The sequence below is a fragment of the Triturus cristatus genome, chromosome 3_1, assembly GCF_964204655.1.
Source record: "Triturus cristatus chromosome 3_1, aTriCri1.1, whole genome shotgun sequence".
NCBI lineage: Eukaryota > Metazoa > Chordata > Amphibia > Caudata > Salamandridae > Triturus > Triturus cristatus.
Window position 1 is genome coordinate 215,412,805 of NC_140583.1, and position 17,962 is coordinate 215,430,766.

The 17,962-nt window shown below is 45.8% G+C and overlaps 1 protein-coding gene across 3 annotated transcripts in view; it reads left to right on the forward strand.

Annotated features, from left to right (window-relative positions):
- Nucleotides 1-17,962, forward strand: part of SCAPER (S-phase cyclin A associated protein in the ER) — a 3,109,515-nt gene that overhangs the window by 3,020,080 nt on the left and 71,473 nt on the right. For all 3 annotated transcript variants that reach the window (XM_085643688.1, XM_085643687.1, XM_085643686.1), the window contains exon 30: nucleotides 3,894-4,085. In XM_085643688.1, coding sequence (XP_085499814.1) covers nucleotides 3,894-4,085 — 192 coding nt within the window. The remainder of the gene's footprint in view (nucleotides 1-3,893; nucleotides 4,086-17,962) is intronic.

The following is a 17,962-nucleotide window of genomic DNA, read 5'->3' on the forward strand; positions in this document are numbered from 1 at the left end:
CGCCCCATTAGTTTTGAAAATTTCGCGAGGATTCGTCAACCGGCGCCAAAGTTATTCAAAATAGAATTTTGAGATTTCCTATGGAAACTAGGTTGTAACTATAATTATCTACTGGCGACCGCCAGTAGATAATATATATATATATATATATATATATATAGATATAGATAGATATCTAGATATATATAGATAGATATCTAGATATATATAGATATAGATATATACACTAAGAGATGGTGAGCGTGAAATGCTTCTCTGTGGCCATTGTTAATTGTGGGTAGTTGATTGTGTGTTGTGGCAGTGACTCACGTCTGCTTGCATGGTGTATGCCATTTTCTTACAATTATAGAAGCTATAAGCAGATGTAACTGAGCAGACCCAGAACGAAAATAATAGATTCCATGCAGAAAAACATGATTTTGTAGACTAAGCCACAGGAGTACGCACCCACATATTTTCATTTGTAAAGTATTATGGAAGCTGTAAGGCAGTAACTTGTGGTATGATAACGTCTTGGAATTTGAGCTTTTCACTGCAGCAACGAATGTATGAATGTACATTAACACACTTGTTCTAAATAACATATATTATGGGACATGCTTACTTGCAGTAGCATGGCTATGCGCCTTAGGCTGTGGCCGTGGTTTCATTATTTACACGCTTCAAAAATTAATGACTTTTAATATTCTTCTACTTGCTCCTAATAAAGCCTTAAATTAGGTGTGATTCGACACATTAGGTATAAAACAAAGGAATAAGACTGGTTCTGTGATAATTCAGCTTTCATATCTATAACAATGGGTGAATTAACGTTATTTGAACTGCCTAGCATTATCACCAAGTATAATGGCTGAGTTTAAAAAAATATGTAAATTAGTAAATCTGTATTGACATAGGTGAGTGCCTACAATTTGCATCAGTTTACTTAGTTTTTGTAATTCACAGAACTGACCGGCGCAATCTTGTCAGAGCTAACCCTGCACAGTTGTAAGGTTAGTGTAAATGGACAGATGCAGACATATTTTTGTTTCGGTTTTTTTTCCCTTCGCATGGAAACCATGTTCCATGCGAACATATCCATTTTCTGACAGCTCAATATAAACTTCTCGGGTTGGGAGAAAGAAGGGTGGTAGTTCAGTGCCTCTTTCCTCTTGTACTGAAGCACTTACACCGAACAGAAAGTTTGTCTCTGCAGTGTGCACTTAGACTTAAAAATGATTTGCAAAAGCTACTGAACGCCCACCGAGTTACAGTGTTGTGGGGGTTCTCAACATTTTCAGTTGTTATTCCCCAGAGAACATCCATGTTCTCAACTCTGTCACAAAAGTCCGTCTATCTAGCAGGTTTCCCACTGATAAAAGTGCAATTTGTGTTTGTAGATTTGCACAGACCCTAAGTCTCCGAGTTGCGATGCATCTTTTGTTGGGGGAATGTCTGCGCATGTAATTTTCCCTTCGTACAAAACGTGAAGTGAATCAGGCCAATGTGGTCTTAAATTGGATTGGCATAAGCCACTGGAGAATGGGATTAGGAGGTTACATTGTTTTTGTAATAAATGTTATCCCTCCCATTACATTCCATCCCCTGCTCCATTTTGAACAAATGTGATAGTACCATGTGCCATATTGTGTATGTTTTCTCCTACTGCTGAAATTTTCCAGTCCAATCTGTACCACAGTCTAAATATCCTTCCTGTCCGGGTGCTCAACAACTGGATATCCCATTCGTTCTTTGTTATAACGTTACCTCTTTTCACCTTTTAAAAAACCTTACATTTTAAAGCCAAGTCCTTAAGAGTTTAAACCAGTCTCTAACTCAATGGTAAATATAAATGCCAAAGTGTTTTTCACCCTTGTCATTTTACCTGCCTCATCTGACCCAGATGAGGAAGTTCTTAAGGTCTGGGATTGCTCGAGTCCCAAAGTCTGAAATCCTTGGTGCAAGGACTAAGTTTCTTGGGGGACAACACAATTGTCAGTAGAACTGGATTGATGTATACATCTGAACATGATGTGATGTTTATTTGCCCTCTGGCTTTATTTTAGAGGGGGAAATCTAGTTTATCTGTTTTGGACGTGAACGATAAGTGATAAGCTGAAAACCTGTATTTTTTTTTTTTTTTTGCTTTGTAGTGTGGAAGAATCGTCCAAAACGTGTGATAAAATGTTAAAATGTGTTTTCTTTTTAAATGCTGCTCGAGCTCGACTTTATGATTTTGGAACACAATACAATGTTGAGAGTTGTAACTACTTAATGTGTCAAATAAATACAAAGATCAGTAAAAGCAGATATCTTGGTTGCCTTTTGTTACACATGACCCAGATTTGAACCGCACAGATTTTACATGATCATACAGTCCCAGAATGTTATTTCTAGCAAATGTTGGACTTTGTGGCTTAGTCCCAAAGCCCTTGAACAGTAGGGATTTACATTGATGATACAGTCACTGAGTCCTTGAACAGGACTGGTAATGCTTGGTCATATAATTCCGAGAGCCCTTGAGGAGCAGCTGCTGAGCATTTTGGCACAGTATTTTAGCCCTTGGATAACGGGTTATATGTGATGATCAGTTACTTTTTCTGTAACTGTGTGAATAAGCATTTAAAAAACAATGTTTACTGCTTAAACCAAAGTGTAAGAGTATGTGGGTGTCTGAAACGTCGTTAAAAAATGCCCTGTACAAGTTTTAGGTGTTAACCGCCAGCCTCTCGTTTTCCCAGAATACTGTTACTATTAACTACAAATAAATGTCACAAACACAGCTCCATAGAGGCTCAGGGGGCATGGGGAAACCAGGAAGGAAGGAGTACCGACTGGCTCCCAGTTATTATCAGTCCCACCACAAATAAATCATTCCCAGAAACCACAAGTAAAGGTGACACCGTCCTTTCACTTTCAGCTAAGGGCGGAATTAAGGTAGACTGGGAGTTGTACTGTTTTGTAATGGCTGGTTTTTCATGGGCAGGCTGCCATTCAGGAGACTTTCTCTTACAGGATTCACATGTGCAAGGTGTGTGAAAAGTCGAGCTAGATATTTTAATTGATCGGTAGCAAAGAGAGTCGCTCTATTTGTGACATCTCGATATCTGATTTTCACCTGATAGCCATAGCCACACTTCTCTTAGGGAGATCCTCTCACTGCAGTCATAAGAGAATTGTAGAGACTGCTGGGGGGAGACCACCGTAAGTAAGTCAGTGGTTTAGGTGATTTCAAACACTCGTCCTTGCTGACCTTTTTTGGTAAGTCGGCCGACGAACCTGTCCTGTTTAACCTTTTAATTGAGAGCTTTGAAGGTGCGCTCTATTTGTGGCCGCCTTTGATTTCAATGACTCTGAATTGCGTGTCGGGCGTAGACGGTGCCCTGTAAGAGTTGCCACATTTTTTATGAAATCTACTAATAACATAAATCCTTCGATGCTTGTAATGTTAATAGTACTTTCAGGAGATCAGTGCGTCGAGCTCCGTAAGATATACGGTGCGGCTGTTTATTTTGGACATATATTTGTCAGTCTGCATGAAATGCAACCTTGGCTTTGGGTTCTATGTATACCATGTACATTTCACAGGTTGTCCTCCAGCGATAGTACTACAAAGGCAGTTCTATTGACTCGTACAAACAGAACAAATCGTTCTATTACAAAGAAAAAAACATAAAAAATGTTTCCTGATGGCCTTAAGTCACTATTATTATTTTAAGCCATAGAGCGTGAAAACTGAAGCGCCTCCTTCCTCGTTTTATTAAGTATCTCTCTGTTATTTCCAAGTTGATGTAACGTGCTTTCCCTCTCCTTTTAAGAAGGACGCCTGGGCGGGATTTCTCGATAAGATTGCTGCCGTGACTGCACTCAGCCCTGCCCCAGTAACGTTCCCTGTTTGTGTGGTCGTGTTTCAGGTGATTGTGCAGTCTGGCCGCCAGCCCACCGTGCTGCAGAAGCTCTGCCAGCTGCCCTTCCAGTACTTCAGCGACCCGCGCCTCGTCAAGGTGCTCTTCCCGTCCCTGGTGGCGGCCTGCTTCAACAACCCGCAGAACAAGGTCATCCTGGAGCAGGAGATGAACTGCGTGCTGCTAGCCTCCTTCCTGCAGGTAGGACGCGCGAGCGTGTCTTAGTTCTCGCGCGCTTCCCATGAGCTCCCGCGGCAGACGTCTTTGCGTTGATGCGTCTATCTGCAGTGTAATGCTTGCGGCGGCTGCATGCGGGGCAGAAGGGCGTGAGCCGCTGCCTTGCTGCATTTACCAGCTTCATAGTCTCTATGCTGCGTGGGATCCAGTGTGTCTAGTGGTGCGAACATTTTAAATGTGTTCGAACAGCACTTTTGCGTTCAGAGGTTCTGTTGGATGTGGTACCTTAGGGTCTGATATGCACACCAATAATTATTTGGGGTAAAGAAGATTGATTTTAATAGTCTCGGTTAAAGGTAAACATTATCTGGCACATGCATCAACAAAGACTTTTGCGATTCCTTAATTGCGATTTTTAAGGAATCGCAATTAAGGAATTGCAAAAGCCTATGCATGTAGGAATCGCTATAAAAATAGCAAATCCTACAAATTCCTTAATTGCGACTCGCAAATTGCGAGTCGCAATTAAGGAATGCCGTCCCATTCATTCATGTGGGCCTCCAGGCCCATAGGAATGAACTGGAGATTGCATGAGCAATTTGCGAGTACCAGTAGTTACTCGCAAATTGCTCATGCAATTTCAAGGGTGTCAAAATGACACCCTATTGCACCCCTGAAATTGATCTGTGAACATATGTTGCACACACACATGCTCTAAGGGCATGTGTGTGCGCAACATGAAACTTTGAAAAATGCATTTTTCAAAGTTTTTGCAAATTACCGTGAAGTTCAACTTCATGGTAATTTGCTCCCCCTATTAGCGAAATCGCTAATTTTTTCACTTTCATGCATAGCATTTAAGGAATCTCAATTTGGGATTCCTTAAATGCAATCGCAATTTAAGGAATCGCAATTTAGAGATTCCTTAAATTGCGATTTTTGCATTTGGGAGGATGCATCCCAAATGCAAAAATACCGGTCGCAAAGGGGCAGATTCTGAGAATCTGCCCGTTTGCGACCGGTTTTTACATTGATGCATGTGCTTATATATCTGTTATTTTTGGCAACACGTATTTGTTCTGTTCCATGGGTACTCGCAATGTTTACGGACAGTCCTCCAGTTCTTTTAATAACTTTTAAGTTCCTTCAATCTTGTGTTGTTATCTTTGAACAGTACCAAACTATAGCACACAATATACCTTTAGAATGGCATTGCAACGCTTGACAGAGACCTGCTTTTTCAACATCACACTTATCCAGATCCCAGAGGCGACCCGTCATAACACTGGCTCTGACAGTGGATGTACGGCCTTAAACAGATCCTATAGTTTACGTGTAGAACCTGTGGTAAATGAAGCCCGCGGTGCTGTTAAAATGATAAATTCTTTATTGTATGATTACCTAAAATCATTTACAAATACAGTGTGTGTTACGTCATAAAACAGACATCTAATTATAAAAGTTATATAAAATTGTAAAAACATGTGTGACCTATATACTGGGCAGAGCTGAAAGAAATAAGTGCGTGAGGGTGCGATGTTGTGTCATGCAGGCATGCATGTAATTATTGTATGCGTGGGCAGGATAAATTGAAAAACAGTACTCCACCCAAAATAAAATGTACAATGTAAAAGAATGAACAGTAGTACAGGTGAATGGTTTATAGAATCATATGGTGCCAGTGTTGCCGCCACAGTAGTTGATCAGCATCTCAAGTTCAAATTTATTGCATAATTAATAAAAATTATTACAATCCACATTTAATATAAAAACAATACATATTATATAACTTACATTCATAAATAATTAATTTCATCTCATGTTTTATTTACTTTCATCAACAATTCTTGCATTGTTCCTAGAGTCCTTCCAGCTGGCGCATGGAACTTGCCAATTCATGCAAGGTCCATCAGCACTGTGGTAGTGTAGATGAACATTAGGGCCTCCTTGCATGATCTTACACCGTTTTGGAGGAACATTGCGGTCACTCATTAATTAACACAGCAACAGTCACTGCTTTAAGCAGTAAAAGAACTGTTTTTAATGGTTCATCATCGCGTCATCATTTAAATCATAAAGGAATAAGAACAAGTGGTCAGAGGTGACATTGCAGGTTTTAACTTAAAGACATAGGCGCTCAAAATGTATTCAGATATGAGATGTTTTCATGCAGCTCTTAAACCAGAGCAGAGATCCGAGTTCTTCCTTATGAGAGAATTTTTTTTTCTCCAAATTAAAAATGTTTCAAAGAGTGGTGCCGTGTGGGCTCCTCATCGATTTTATGAAAACTTTGTTATAGTCGAGTGGATGGGCTGAAATATCAGCCATGGCATGCACCATATGGTTGCGCTTTGAGTTCTTTTTCACTCTTAATGGGAGTTTTTTCGGTCCGAAAAAAACTCTTAAGATTTGACAAGTTGTGTTTTTTCAGAAGTGAAATTGGAGAGCAGAGCATGGCAGGAACAGTAAAAAAAAATAGTTTAAAAAAATGGATTAAGTTTTAATTTTAGCAGTGACACCACGAATACACGCACGACTGCCACTAGGAGCCAACATAAAATCTCTCGTTTTTGTTTATTAAAATATCAAACTTTAATGAAGGGATACATTTGAATGAGAACATTGCTATTTTTGATGCACCATCAATGGGCCATTACTGAAAATCCGATCTTTTTTACTAAATAGCTATTTAAAAATATAGTAATTAAGTTGCTGGTTATCATGAAACGTCCTGTTCTATGCGTCGTTTTAATTGTCTAGCATTTATGACCATAACAGAACACATATTTTTAAAGCGCACATTCACTGCTTGGGCGATGTGAGCGTTGAATAACAGATGTTTATTGTTACCAACCTCAGTGATATGTTTCATGTTTTGTCCAGTGCTATATTTAATCTACATTTCCAGCTCTAGAACAGGCTTTATTTTCGATCACAGAACATCATTTTATTTTATCTGGAAATCGTATTTCCATTCTGTTGCTTAACACATGGTCCTTTCAGTGAGTAATTATGCACGCTTTAGTTGGAGAACATAATTTTCAGTTACAGTTCATATATTCTTTCAGCTAGACAACTTTCTTTATTTTGATTCAATTATTGGACACACTTTTAGCTACATAAAACACATTCTCTTTGACAAAAAATGTTTTATTATAAGAAATCATAATTTCTTGTCAGCTAGAGATTACTTTTGTAGTGAAGATGCTTGCTTTTAAACCAAAATAGCACCCATTGCTTTGAGCTAGAGAAAATCAATTTCAACTATGCGCTATGGAACATGCAAGGTTCTAGAAAGTAATTTTTTAAACTAGAAAACATACCTTTTTGTTGGAAAATGTACTTTTTTCTATAGCTTTTATTTTTGCTTAGTAAGCATGCATTCCATTCGGTTTGAGAGGATCATTAGTTGAAAATGCTCCTATATAGTCTTCATTAGACGAAGTAGAGTCTTCCTTTAAGAACGGAAATGTCTACCCAGCGTTTTAATAGTGATTTTTATCTGTGCTTTACAACATTGTGCACTGAAGTGTAAAAATGCAGTGCTTTTCTTTGAATTACTTGCTGTCGTGTTCCAATCCTCACAGTGCAGACTCCTGAAGTCTGCCTGTTCAAAGGTTTTAGAAAGAAGAAAGTTTCACCTAAGTGCATGCAAACTTTCAAGTGTAAGCCATGCTAAAAGTTTCTATCTGCCAAGAGGTTGGCTTGATTTGTGGTTCTCCTTTTATAAGTCACGTGACCCGCTCATTCGTGGATTTGTATTCAACTTCGGTCCCAACTGTGTTTATAAAGTGATGAAAACAATAGTATCCTAGTAGTTAATAAATGATAAACCCTTTCTGCCTCAAAATGTAATGATTTTAGATAGATCAGGATGCTGCTGAAGTAAATGTCGGAAAAGTTGTGCTATTTGGTAGAGATATCTAGCCGCAGATTCTTACCTTAGAATGTTCCCAAGGCGTCAGACTGGATCCAGAATTTTTTTGTGTGCTGTACCCCTGTCTGCAGTAGGTCGCGTAGCTTGGCTCTGTGTGGCATTGTCGACACCAGAAGGAACGTGCACGATGTCTATATAGGCGCCTTCCCAGTACGCTGATGTCAGTTATTTTCTTTCTGTGCTAGTCAGCATAGATCCAGAGAAGGGTCTTTTTTGACTGACCTGTTTTCGACTTTTTTTCAATAATTTTTCGACTGTTTGTCTCCTGGTTCATCGAGGATGTCGTATAGGAAATCAGGTCACAAGCCCTGTGGCATCTGTCACCGACAGATGTCGGTCACGGACCCACATTTGGTGTGCCTCTAGTGTTTGGAGCGCAACCACGACGTCAAGACCTGCATCGATTTTCCGTGCCATACAACCAGAGGCCTCGAGGAAGTGATCCCTGGAGCTCCTTGACTCTGCAACGCTCACGATTTCGGTTGAGAGGAAGGTTTCGAGATCGGTTGCAAAGCCACTCCAAGCACTCGTCACAGTCGAGGCCATCAAGAAAATCGGGTAAGTTTCACAAGCACAGGCAGAGCAAGAAGTCTAAGAGATCTTCAACTTCGCCACGTCCGTCGAAGTCATTTGACGGGGGAGTGTCAGCACTCAAGGCCTAGCTCTATGGTGGACCTTGAGCCTGGGCCGTCTCCGTGCCTCCTAGTTTCTGGAAGCCGGAGTGATACTCACCCAGTTCCGTGAATTTTATGAGGCTATGCACCTCATATTTGGGTGGCTCGTTCCTGCTGTAGCGCCTTTGGGCCCGCTGGTTCGGGAGGGGCCCCTACTGCTCTCCCACTGGTGGGTTCACCCCAGTGCCATTTGGGCCCCCAAAGATCCGTTGATAGATCCAGAGCGGCGCTGTTCGAGCCTCCTTGAACTTCCCCGGCACCTACTCCAGTGCCGGCACTGCAGGCAACCCACGGAAGCACCATCCCCATCATCATCCCGACATGGAGCCAGACGGACGTCGTCCAGCGCCAACAAGTAGCAGACTTCCCATTATGTAGCCAGTGCCTTATTCGTATGATAAGGTTGGATTGGGGATGAATGGGGAGGGTCTGCGAACCATTATGAATACCACTTTGAAGAGACAGAGGGCAACTGGTACAAGGATCTAGCGGATGCCAGGACTGGAAACTTCCCCAGACACTGGCCTGGTCTCTTTCCCTACCATGACTACAGAGGAAGGTGCCTGTTTCACAATGGTGTTGGATAAGGCATCTGAGGTCCTGGAATGTACACTACCCTCAGTGGCAGTCAAGACAAATGTCTTGACGGAGGTGCTTCAGCTTGGAGTTGCCTCCACAGAACCATTGATCTCACTTAATGAAGCCTTTACGGATGTCCTACTCGAAGCCTGGTCCAAGCCCTACACATGGGCTCCTGTGCATAGAACTATTGCCTGCTGCTATCAACCTGCCCCAGAGGATTCCAGTTTCTCACAAAGCACCCCAGCCATAGACCTTGGTGGTCCAGTCCTTCACCTCCAAGGTTAACTTCAGCGGATTCCCTACCACTCCATCGGACAGGGAATCCAGAAGTCTGGATTCCTTCGGGAAGAGTATGTTTTCTTCCACCAGTCTGGCACTGCAGTTGGTGAACACCGCATGCATCTTGGGCCGATACTCCCATACCATCTGGGACTTGTTTGCGGAAGTGCTGCTCATGGCCTCGGAAGAGGCCCAAGCCATACTTTCTCAAGCAGTTGCTGATGGAAGTGGCGCAGCCAACTTCATCATACGACGTGGGCTGATACAACCGACTCGCTGGGCAGAGCGATTTCATCATCATTGGCCCTTTGGCACCATGCCTGAAAGAGAACCACTGGCTTTTCGGAGGACCTCCAGGCCTCACTCATTGAATGCTCTTTGATCTCTCTCAGCTGGAGAGTAGGTGGACTCTGTGCTCAAGCGCTGTAAGGATAGAGCTACGTCCAGGTCTTTTGGCCTGTCATTGGCCCTTCATCAACCCCAGTTCGACTTCTGTCTGCTTTGTGGCCATGGAAGGGGTTTCCAATGACTTCCATACACGCCCAGCCACCCCGGCCAGCAAACCGCACAATCATTTCATGACAGAAGATGCAGTTCCCACTGACCAAGTAGGACAGGCAGCCAGAGCTCGAGAATTTTATGAGGCCATACACCTCATATTTGGACGGCCCCTCCCCACTGGAGCTTCTTTGAGTCATGCAGGTTTGGGAAGGACCCCTACTTTTTCCCCAACGGTACATCCGCCCTTGGTGCCAGTCTGGTTCCTTGGATCCACAGATGGATCCAGACTGGCACCGGTCAAGCCACCTCAGCTTTCCCCAGTGCCGATCTCACTGTCCGTGCTTTGGCACCACCCCCATTCTTATCCCCGATTCTGACATGGAAACTGGGAAAGAGAGCGTCACCCAACTTCGGTATTGACTGGAGCGATTACCTCCAGGCCGGAGCGGGAGCCCTATTTCTATGGGCTAGGACTTGGAGAAGATTGGAAAGGGACACTGGACCCTGAAAAATACCAGCTCCTGGACCCCAATATGGACTGGTTTGAGGAATTGGTTGATGCCAGTGGTCTGGACACCTCCCCAGATACTCTACCATGGCTACGGATGAGGGTGCCTCTTTAACCATGGTATTGAGGAGGGCGGTCGAGGTGCTGGACCTTACGCTGCCCTCCGTGGCTTTCAAGATGAACATCTTGACGGAGATGCTTCAACTGGCAGTTGCCCTTTGTAGGAAAGTACCTCTTTTGTACATGGTTAGCCCCCATTTTTTCCCTGGAAAATGATGTCATTTCGACTGGTAGTGCAAAGGCTCCCTCCCAACCAGGTCCCCTGAGACAGAGCTCTTTCCCCAAACTGTACCTATTGTTGCATAAATTCAGTATCCCTTGTAAGTCCCTAGTAAATGGTAACCCTGGTACCTAGGGCATTAGTGTGGAAATGAGCCTTTTTAGTGGCCCACTTATCTGTCCACGGGTCCTTAAACCAACAAAGAAGAGATTGGCACTGAAGCTGGAATTCAAAATAACAAGTTTATTCACTCATGAGTGAGACCACGTCCATACAACACCCTCAAGTGTTCCTGGAGGTAGTGACTTGAATACACAGACCATGGGCTTTATATACTGTGTTTGTTGCGGAGTAAGCATGTAGACTCAAATAGAAGGTACAAACATACACAGGAATAGCTATCGACTAACATGGGCAGATGGATATCACTTTGTCAGCAAAGTGGGAGGGGAGACAGAAATGCTTACATCAGTAGGATATGATAGACAGTTACATTCTCAAACAGTTGCATTCTAGCAGCTACAGGCCTTTCTGAGCTCATACATTGCTTGAGCTTAGAATAGAAGGAGTTAACTAAAGCTGATGTCTCAAGCAAAATCGAAAGGCTAGCAACAGTGAAGACGGAAGAATCACATGGCTAACAAAATGGACGCCATAACCAAGATGCCTTCAGCTCATGCTAACAGCAATTATTTTCGATTTCCACATTGGCACTGCAGAGGGACCCCAAAGACATATTGTGCCACCCTAGGGTCCCCTCACCAATGCTATGCACCCTAAGATCTGTTGACTGGGTGTGAGTGTTTGATTGGTTCTGATGCTCCGTCCATCACCACCCCCTTTTGTACTGCTTTGTTCGCCGTAAGTTGGCAGGGTATGCTCAGACGTGAGTCCCTTGCTCACTTTGCCACTGGATTCAAGCAAGCCTGGCTGAAGACAGCTGAAATGCCAGAAACAGGTCCTAGGAAGCTTGTTTCCGGTCCAGGGAAGGCATGGCTTGGCAGTTCGGGCTGGACTGTTCCCATGAGGCACAGGGTAGGACTGATTTGCATATGGCCATGTCTGAACTGGGGTGGCAGAGTGGGCTAAAGAACGGCGATGGATCAAACCCAGATCTGTTGACTGGGTGTGAGTGTTTGATTGGTTCTGATGCTCCGTCCATCACCACCCCCTTTTGTACCGCTTTGTTCTCCATAAGTTGGCAAGGTATGCTCAGACGTGAGTCCCTTGCTCACTTTGCCACTAGATTCAAGCAAGCCTGGCTGAAGACGGCTGAAATGCCAGAAACTGGTCCTAGGAAGCTTGTTTCCGGTCCAGGGAAGGCATGGCTTGGCAGTTGGGGCTGGACTGTTCCCATGAGGCACAGGGTCAGACTGATTTGCATATGGCCATGTCTGCACTGGGGTGGCAGAGTGGGCTAAAGAACGGTGATGGATCAAACCCAGATCAGTTGACTGGGTGTGAGTGTTTGATTGGTTCTGATGCTCCGTCCATCACCACCCCCTTTTGTACCGCTTTGTTCGCCATAAGTTGGCAGGGTATGCTCAGACGTGAGTCCCTTGCTCACTTTGCCACTGGATTCAAGCAAGCCTGGCTGAAGACGGCTGAAATGCCAGAAACCGGTCCTAGGAAGCTTGTTTCCGGTCCAGGGAAGGCATGGCTTGGCAGTTCGGGCTGGACTGTTCCCATGAGGCACAGGGTCAGACTGATTTGCATATGGCCATGTCTGAACTGGGGTGGCAGAGTGGGCTAAAGAACGGTGATGCATCAAACCCAGATCTGTTGACTGGGTGTGAGTGTTTGATTGGTTCTGATGCTCCGTCCATCACCACCCCCTTTTGTACCGCTTTGTTCGCCATAAGTTGGCAGGGTATGCTCAGACTTGAGTCCCTTGCTCACTTTGCCACTGGATTCAAACAAGCCTGGCTGAAGACGGCTGAAATGCCAGAAACCGGTCCTAGGAAGCTTGTTTCCGGTCCAGGGAAGGCATGGCTTGGCAGTTCGGGCTGGACTGTTTGCATGAGGCACAGGGTCAGACTGATTTGCATATGGCCATGTCTGAACTGGGGTGGCAGAGTGGGCTAAAGAACGGTGATGGATCCAACCCAGATCTGTTGACTGGGTGTGAGTGTTTGATTGGTTCTGATGCTCCGTCCATCACCACCCCCTTTTGTACCGCTTTGTGCGCCATAAGTTGGCAGGGTATGCTGAGACGTGAGTCCCTTGCTCACTTTGCCACTGGATTCAAGCAAGCCTGGCTGAAGACGGCTGAAATGCCAGAAACCGGTCCTAGGAAGCTTGTTTCCGGTCCAGGGAAGGCATGGCTTGGCAGTTCGGGCTGGACTGTTCCCATGAGGCACAGGGTCAGACTGATTTGCATATGGCCATGTCTGAACTGGGGTGGCAGAGTGGGCTAAAGAACGGTGATGCATCAAACCCAGATCTGTTGACTGGGTGTGAGTGTTTGATTGGTTCTGATGCTCCGTCCATCACCACCCCCTTTTGTACCGCTTTGTTCGCCATAAGTTGGCAGGGTATGCTCAGACGTGAGTCCCTTGCTCACTTTGCCACTGGATTCAAACAAGCCTGGCTGAAGACGGCTGAAATGCCAGAAACCGGTCCTAGGAAGCTTGTTTCCGGTCCAGGGAAGGCATGGCTTGGCAGTTCGGGCTGGACTGTTCGCATGAGGCACAGGGTCAGACTGATTTGCATATGGCCATGTCTGAACTGGGGTGGCAGAGTGGGCTAAAGAACGGTGATGGATCCAACCCAGATCTGTTGACTGGGTGTGAGTGTTTGATTGGTTCTGATGCTCCGTCCATCACCACCCCCTTTTGTACCACTTATGTAAGTGCAGCATCCTGCACTAATCCAGACAACCCTTATGGTGAATTTAGTGGTCTTAGACAACCTTAGAAAGTTTCCTAAGTGGTAGCTGTGGAGAGCAGCCTTCAGGCATAGTCGAGAAGGAGTGTAAAGCATCTTGTTTTACCATCACCTTATCTTATGGTATAGGTTAAGTGAAAAAGAAACACACAGTGTAGTTGTCTAAAATATGTATTTATTTTATTAACACTCACACATTGCAATATCTCCTACCTGGATATATAAACACAATACACACAATACTTGGGAAATAGAGCACGTAAGTAGCACAAATACACAGTGGTCTCCGGGGCGAGACCAAACCATATACTAAAATAGTGGAATGCGAACCCAGACTCGAGTCAAAAATGGACCCAGAAGACGTAGAACAGCCGGCGACCCAAGGAACCACCCAAGTTGAGTATATAGGAACCCCACAGAGGCCACGCACAGATTGGGAAAACCACTGCATGCTCAATGTTAGTCAATAGGTAAGTCACAGTTGCAATTTGAAAGAAGAAGGACCTTCCCAGTGGACCCTGAAGAAACCTTGTGAAAGATGGAAGGTTGGAGAGTCTCCCCACCCGTGGATACCCCAGGAACCAGGATACCTACACCAGGGAAGCCGGATGCATAGGTGGCAAGTGATTTCGGAAACCGCCGTGGACCACGATGAAGGACTTTAGGAAAGATGCCACTGGAGAAGATGACAAAGGAGTCCGGTGGAACCCAAAGGTGGATTGACTCTGTCCCAGAGGGGATAGAGTCTATGCCACTCAAGAGTGACCAGGAGGCACGAAGACGAATGCCCACCGATGTCAGTAGATGCAGGGAAGTTGACGGTTTCCTTGAAGTTGTAGCTGTGCGGAACAGGTGATGCTGTGGAAGACCAGGAGCCGTTAACGAGCTGTCACACGTCGGATGTCGAGAGCCCAGGGGTCAGTGTCCGGCAGGGGCACCAACAAACCTTGGCAGCAGCAAACAACGTAGTGGATGAAAAGGGTTCAATGTCGGGGCCAGAACGTTCCAAGTGACTCACCACAAACAGTTAAGCCGGAGCAGGCCCGAGCAAACAGGAGAGCCCACGGAAGCCAAAGAAGACTAGCATGAGGACCCAAGGGCCAAAGGCACAGGAGTCGCAAGAGCACCTAGAGAAGCTCACCAATGAAGAAGGCCCACGGTGCAGAAAAGCAGTGAGGGCAAAGATCTTGGCTGCAGGAGTTGCTCGAGATTGGAGCTTCTTGGAACCCAAAGATCTCTGGAGGAGAGAGCCAACAAGCCTTGGCAACGGCAAATCGATGCAGTGCACAGGAATTCTGTTCCATCGGTTCTGATGAGGGATTCTGGCCTCAAACTCAGAATGAAGACAGTGCAGGCCTCGAGGGAATTGCAGATTCGCCACCTGTGTTGCTGAGCCTTTTGGAGTCTGTGGGAGCCCAGGATCAGCAGACCGGTCCGCTGCATCGCAGTGCCTGCAGATGCGTGACTCCTTCACTCCAAGGGATATTCCTTCAGGTGTCTTGGATGTCCACAGGCCTGGTGAAGAACCTGTATGGAGCATGGGCACAGACGTTGCAGAAGACCAGCAGGATGACAAGACCAGGAGCAGCAAGAATCTTCCACGTTGCAGTCTCAGTTCCCAAAGCGAATTCCAGAGTGTCCAGACGGTCGAAGTTGAAGTGGTATGTGATCTCAGTCTTGTCCCACGACGAATCTAGGGACCCACCCACAGGTAAGCCCTTAAGTACCCTTAGGAAAGGGTTGGGACGATTCAGGGGTCCGTCCCAGAGGAGGAGCTGGATAGTGGGGAGGATACTTCCATGTCCCTTGTCAAGTTTCAAGCGGGAGCCAACGGCTCCCTGAACTGGTTTGAACTGGAGTATGCAAGGAGTGCAACAAATGTGCCCTTCAAGCAGTCTCTATGACTCTGGCAAGCGCCCCCACCGTGCCCCAATACACTTAATCCATTCTGGGAGGTGGTCACACCTCCCTGTGACAGAATACCTATTGTTCCGCCTTCCCCTGCTCGAGCTTGGCTCAGTAGCAGGAGGGCAGAAACGTGTCTCTGGTCGGCAGCAGGCCTCGCTTGCTGACCGGTTCTGGAAGACTGGTACCGGCAGCACTGAGGGCCTCCCGGAGAAGCTTTACAGTGCATGGAATCATACCCCCACACCGTATGATTCCAACATGTTTGATACCAAACATGACAGGCTTCGATACAGCCAGTTTAGAGACGGTCATCACATAATGACGCATGGCCACTCAATATGTTGTAATGGCTGTTGCACTTACAATCCGGGAGAATGGACTCCGAAGGTTGTAGGGGTGCCCTGCTCATGCAGAGGCACCCTCACACTTAGGACCCAGCACTCTGCCTTCAGGATTGAAAGGCCTGCCTTCAGGGTGACTTATAGGTTTTTAGTGTAGTGACTTAAGATATAGTGAAATCTATATCTGTTGTAAGTGCTGTAAGCACCAGCTTAACCAGACTGCAATGACAGGTCTGTGGTCACAATTTGAGTGGTCTCTCCTGTGTGGCATAACACCTGCTGTAGCCCATGGAAGACCCCGGTGTACCTATGCCCTGGGTACCTTAGTACCATTTACTAGGGACTTACAAGGGTACACCAGTACCCAATCTGGAGTGTACCTAAGTACTCACCATATCTAGTTTAGGGAAGAAGCACAGAGACTGGGGTCCTGATTAGCAGGATCTCAGTCAGACTAGTCAGGAAAATGTAATGACACCAGCCAAAGTGGGGGTGACCATGAAAGCAGATCCTACTTTCCTAAACCCCACCCGTGGATACCCCCGAAATCAGGATACCTGCACCAGGGAAGCCGGTTACATAGGTGTGAAGTGACGTCGGAAACCACAGTAGACCACAGTGGAGGACTTCAGGAAAAGTGCTGTTGGAGAAAAAGATAAAGTCCGGAGGAACCCAAAGGTGGATTCGAGATGCGAAGGACCTGCAACCAGAGTATGATATACCAAAATGACATATATGGTGCGAAAAGTCCAGGTATTCCCTTATGAGTGGACAGGGGCTTGGGCTAGCAATCTCAAGATGCTCTTCTGTAGGGTAGTGTGGTCGAGCAGCCTTAGACCAGATCAGAGAGAAGTGTTAGACATCTGCAAAATACACACACAGCCAAGAAATGATGACACAACTCCATAAGGAAATCCACACCAATTTATAAAACAATAACAGGTATCTTTACATATATCTAGGCACCAGATGTCAGGTTCCACTGTGACTCCTTCAGACTTGAGCGATGCACAAAGGGTTCCACCTCCAGATGTCCCCGACTCTGGATAATACCAACACAGAGTACTAGGGCAATCAGGCGAGGGAAAGGAATTAGGGTGGGGACAGCGGGAATGAGGATACCTGCAAGGAAAGAATGTACAAAGAAAAATAGCACAATAACACGGCTACTCTCAATAGGTCTCACTATAAACGCCTATCGAGTGTGTCTCTTCAAGCACTCCACTGAGCATTCAACAAAACCATGTAAAGATGCGTTTCCCCATGAAGGACACCATGTACCCTGTACAAAAAGGCAGTCTCCGACCGTTCATACAATGCATCCCTCTTGTTGACCCAATTATAAACAGAATCCGCTGCGCATTCCCAAGTTCCCTTCTTAACTTCAAAAGGTTGCCAGAAAGTCAAGATTCATAGCACTGCTAGTACTACAGCCATGCTAGAAGTAGTACCAGCCAAGAGTCACGAACGAAAGTACTACAACAAACCCAAGGTTCAATCCACGGCCTCTCGAATCCCTGCCTTACTACAGCCAATGATGGAATAGTCTCGCACAGGTCAATGCTTCCCCCCCTATGGGTACCTGACTGGCAGTCCGACTGCGAGGGCTCTCATCCACGGAAGCTACCGTAAGGCAACGCCTCCTAAATCATGGGGCGTAGAGAGCTCTGGTCACTCTCAGCTGTGTGGAACCAACCGAAAAGAAAGGCGGCGGCGCTTACATCAGCGCCCCGCGGCGGTCTCCCTTGTCGCGGGAACCGCAGAAGTTGCTCTGGAAGCCGTGCGTTCTCACGGCGAACTCTTCGAGGCAGCGTAGGAATAGATACCGGGCAGGCGATGTGGCGTTTAGTTCAGCGCCCCGCAGTGGTCTCCCTCGTCGCGGGAACCGCAGGAATCCTCCTTGAAACCAAGCGTCCTCCACAGCCCAGCGTCCTCCACAGCTTCCAACCACCAATAACAGTATAACGCGTGCCCGTTGGTTCGCGTTCCCGGGCTTTAAAAACAG